This window comes from Elephantulus edwardii, unplaced genomic scaffold (assembly GCF_000299155.1).
Source record: "Elephantulus edwardii isolate Elephantulus edwardi_28Jun2011 unplaced genomic scaffold, EleEdw1.0 scaffold00056, whole genome shotgun sequence".
NCBI classification, from domain to species: domain Eukaryota; kingdom Metazoa; phylum Chordata; class Mammalia; order Macroscelidea; family Macroscelididae; genus Elephantulus; species Elephantulus edwardii.
The window spans coordinates 6415242-6420347 of NW_006399806.1; the positions used below are offsets into that span (position 1 = coordinate 6415242).

At 36.3% G+C, this 5106-nt stretch overlaps 1 protein-coding gene across 1 annotated transcript in view; it reads left to right on the forward strand.

The window, feature by feature from the left end:
* Positions 1 to 4500: 4500 nt before the first annotated feature.
* Positions 4501 to 5106, forward strand: part of LOC102858469 (phosphoglycerate kinase-like) — a 15263-nt gene continuing 14657 nt past the window's right edge. Inside the window, exon 1 of the mRNA XM_006887345.1 lies at positions 4501 to 5104. Within this exon, the coding sequence (XP_006887407.1) occupies positions 4501 to 5104 (604 nt within the window). The remainder of the gene's footprint in view (positions 5105 to 5106) is intronic.

Here is a 5106-nt window from a genome sequence, read left to right on the forward strand (position 1 = left end):
TTTTTTTGTTTTGTGGGTGGTTTTTTTTTTTGGGTGATGACCTTTATTCTGCTACTTTGCTGAATTGGTCAACTATGTCCAATAGTTTTCTTACTGAATTTTTAGCGTTTTCTAAATACACTATCATATCATCTGTGTATAGATACAGTTTTACATCCTCTTTGCAAATCTGGATGCCTTTTATTTCCTTTTCTTGCCTTATTGCTCTTACTAAGAGTTCTAATACAATATTGAATAGGAGTGGTGATAGTGGGCATCCTTGCCTTATTCCTGTTCTCAAAAGAGAATATCTCTCCATTGAGAACAATGTTGACTCTTGTTATTGTGTATATACTTTTCACACTGTTGAAGAAATTCCCCACTAGTCTTATTTTGTTGAGTGTTTTAATCTGGAAGGGATGTTGAATTTTGTGAAAAGGCTTTTTCCGCATCAATTGATAGGATCATATAATTGTTCTTTGCTTTGTTAATGTGGTGAAATATACTGATTGGTTTTTTTTATGTTGAACCATCCTCACATACCCGATATGCATCCCACTTGCTCATGATGAATTAGCAATGAATTTTATCACTAGGATTTTGTTGAAGAATCTGTATCTATTTTCATGAGAGGTATTGATTATATTTTTCTATTTTGATGATATCTTTACCTGACTCTTATACCAGAGATATATTTGCTTCATTGAATGAGTCCAGGAGTATATTCCATATTTTTTCTGAAATACTTTATGTAGAATTGTGAACAGCTATTCTTGGAATGGTAAAATTCCCAACTAAAATAATTTAGTCTGGGGCTTTTGTTGTTGCTTTTGGAAGTTGTTTTATGACTTGTTCAATTTATTTTTTTAAACTGGGTCAGCTCAGGTGTTCTACTTAAGTTTGTTTCAGTTTGGGTGGATGGTGAGTTTCTAAGTAGGTTTCCTCTAGGTTTTCATATTTGCTTGAGTATAGTTTTTAATAAATTCCATTATTAACCTTTTTGTTTCAGTTTGTTCTGTTGTGATATCTCCCCTTTTATTTTAATTATTTGTGTCTTTCTTTGTTAGCTTTGCTAGTGGTTTACCCACAAAAAAATGTCCAACCATTATAATGGAGAAATCAAGATATTATCAGATAAGAAGAAACTAAGGAAATTTGTAAAAACAAGACCAATGATTCAGGAATTAATAAAGAAAATCCTTTTTATAAAGACACGACATAGGAGGATTGATCAAAGTAACCAGCACCAGCCAAAAAAAAGAAGCCAGCAAAATGATAGCAATAAAACCTTGCCTCTCAATAATTACACAGAATATGAATTGTTTAAATGTGCCAGTAAAGAGAAAAAGAGTAGCATACTGGGTAAAAACAACTCCATCAATATGCTGTCTACAAGAGACACACTTGAAAATGAAGATAAAGACAGACTAAAAATTAAAGGGTTGGGGGAAAAATATACCAAGGAAATGGCAACCAGAAAAAAAGCAGAGGTAGCAATATTAATTTCCAATAAAAATAGATTTCAGTATAAAAACCATCACAAAGAACAAGGAAGGATACTATATAATGCTTAACAGTCAATAGAACAAGAAGATTTAACCATAATGAATATCTATGCACCAAATGATAGTGCTGAAAAATACACAAAGCAAACATTAACTGACCTGAAAAAAAGAAATAGACAAACTACAGTAGTAGCAGATTCAATACACCACTATCAAGGAAAGAGGATAAAAGGTTCAGAGAAGAAAAGGTGAATCTGGAGTCAGAGTGGAAGTACTTAGATCAACTATACAATGTGTGAAACAATAAGGTAGTTTCTTTTCACCTGGGTACAAGTAGTCAGCTGGGCTTTCAAATCAGAAGTCAGCAGCTTATGCTGTTAGTGGGTGGGTTTATAAACAGATTGTTGGATTCAGCAGATCACAAATAAAATCTTGGTTGGGTAGTATTCTGTTGGTGTCTTTTTCTTATCTTGCATCTGTAGTCTTAGTTCTGCTCATTTTCTGTGGTATTTCTGGAACATCTCAGTTTTTGCCATTTCAGCTTTCTACTAGTATTTGAGCAGGCTGGAACTAGGGGAAGGGCTTTATCTGAGAAGTAGAAATTCTAGCAACAATGAGGCCATTTTATTAATCAGTGGAATTACCAGAAAGGAACTCAACAAAGATGCTGAAGAATTAAACCTTACAATCAACCAACTTAATCTCTTACAATCTAATGGACTCCCCAAAAGCTCAGTATACATTTTTCTCCCACATACATGGAACATTCGCCAGAATAGATCATATTTTAGGTCACAAAGGAAGACTATAAAAAAAATGAAATAAGACAACACATCTTCTTAGATCACAATGTTACAAAAATATAAATTAACAAGAGGATAAAGGAGAAAAACCATACAAAGGGAAGCTGAACAACACCCTGAATGAACATGAGTGGGTGATAGAAGAAATAAAAACTGAAATAAGAGAAAAAATTATTGAAACAAATGAGAATGAAAACCTAACTTACCTAAACCTCTGTGAAACAGCCAAAGCAGTCCTTAGAGGTTAATTCATAGCCATAAGCAAACACAAGCAAACACATCAGAAGGGAAGAAAACAGGTATTTAACACAATATCTCCAACAATTAGAAAATAAGAAAACAACTTCTAAAGGAAAGGAAATTATAAATATTAGGGCAGAAATGAATAGAAAACAAGCAAACAAAAAACCCCACAATTGAAATTTCAACAAGACCAAGAGTTGGTTCTTTGAAAAATGTGTCTTCTTTTAATTTTACATTTGAATTCATATTAGTAGAGAAGACAGACACTACAACTTGCAAAATTTTGTTTTCTATCAAACATGGCTCTCTAGCATCTGTGTAACTGAGAAACAAATGTTCTGTCTCCTTTGAGGTTTGGCATTTTGGCACCATGTGTATTGATTGCTCTGACACAGTTTTACCTTTCTTTGTATTTTGTGCTTTTTTAAATGTGTATCTGAGAGCTGAACAATAATATGGATGAGAGAAGAATTGATGTCTTTGAGCTGGTAGTGTTGGAGAAGAGTACTAAATATGCCATGGCCTACCAAAAGAGTGAACAGATATGTCTTACAGAAAGTATAGCCAAAGTGGTCGTTGGAGGCAAAGATGGCAAAGCTTCATCTCACATACTCTGGGCATGTTGTTAGGCAAGGCTATTCCTTAGAGAGGATCATCATGCTAGGAAAGGTATAAAGTTGAAAAAAGTGGATTGACACAGTTACTGCTTCTATGAGCTCACATATGTCATAAATGATGAGAATGGCACAAACAGGACAGAATTCAGATCTGTTGTTCATAGGGTTGCTATCAGTAGGACTTGACTCAATGGCACCTAACAACTTGTTTATTTTGGGTTTTGTTTTGGTTTTTTTTGGTTGTTGTTTTTAGTGCCTTTTTATGCTTGTATAGGTATAATTTGGAAGGCCTATGGGCAAATTTCGTACAGAGTTGTGCCACTAACTCAAAGGCCTTGCCTCTATAGCAGTTTGAATCCAGTAACTCCTCAGAAGAAAAACAATCTCCTCTGATCTATTTTATAGCCTCAGAAATCTGCTAGAGAGTCAGTTTCATCTCCATGACAATGAAAATGTAAAATGCGTCTACTCACATTTTTTTTCTTTGTTATATTTCATTTTGCATTTCCTAGAGTGTTCTGGTGGTCTTGTGGGCAAGGAATTGCACTGCCAATATAAAGGTAGGTGGCTCACATCCACAAATTCAAATACACTCTGTGCGAGGAAGATGGACAATCTCCTTCAATACAATTTACAGTCTTTGAACACCTGTTGGAAGGTCAGCTATGAGTAACTTCTGAGTCAACTAGCAATGAATGAGTGAGTGAGGCTAGCATTCATGTAACATTTTCCAAATTAAAGTGTTAAAAAATATGTTCATTTTCTTTATGACTCAGAGAAAAGACTTATTTGAAAATCATGTTAGGCTTTAAAGTGATCCAAGACTTCTTCAAAAGTATAACACGGTTTCTATTATAATTGCGTGAACAACAAAAATTCAGAAAGAACTGATTGACATTGAAAAATTTCAGTAATTATCTCATGAAAAAGAACCAATGGTAATGAAAGAGGAAGTAGATGCTACATTGAAGGCTTTGGAAAAAAAAATAAGGCCCCAGGAATTGATGGGTTAACAATTGACTTGTTTTAATTAACAAATGCAGCCTTAGGAGCATCACACACCTATGCCAGGGAATTTGAAGGATGGCTGGCTGGCCAATGGATTGGAAGAAGTCCATATTTGTTCCTATTCCCCAAAAAGTTTATCCAACTGAATGTGGAAGTTATAAAACAATATCATTGATATTATATGCAAGCAAAATATTGCTGAAGATCATTCAAAAGTGGCTGGGAAGAGGCCCAACAAGGTCCTACCCTGTGTCCTGCTCTTGGTTTGTCACAGGAGCCTTTTGGATTTTGCCGTTGCTGCTGCTTTGTTAGCCCAGGGCCAGTCACCTCCTCTCCATATTCAAGATGTCTCTTTCTAACAAGCTAACTCTGGACAAGCTGGACGTAAAAGGGAAGCGAGTAGTCATGAGAGTGGACTTTAATGTTCCTATGAAGAACAACCAGATAACCAACAACCAGAGGATCAAAGCTGCCATCCCAAGCATCAGATTTTGTTTGGACAGTGGAGCCAAGTCTGTTGTTCTTATGAGCCACCTGGGCAGGCCGGATGGTGTCCCCATGCCTGACAAATACTCCTTAGAACCAGTTGGTGTAGAACTTAGATCTTTGCTGGGCAAGGATGTTTTGTTCTTGAAGGACTGTGTTGGCCCAGAAGTGCAGAAAGCCTGTGCTGACCCAGCTGTTGGTTCTGTCATCCTGCTGGAGAATCTTCGCTTTCATGTGGAAGAAGAGGGGAAGGGAAAAGATGCTTCTGGGAATAAGGTTAAAGCCAAGCCAGCTGAAATAGAAGCCTTCCAGGCTTCACTGTCCAAACTAGGGGATGTCTATGTAAATGATGCTTTTGGCACTGCTCACCGAGCCCACAGTTCCATGGTGGGAGTGAATCTGCCACAGAAGGCTGGTGGTTTCTTGATGAAGAAAGAGCTGGATTACTTTGCCAAGGCCTTGGAG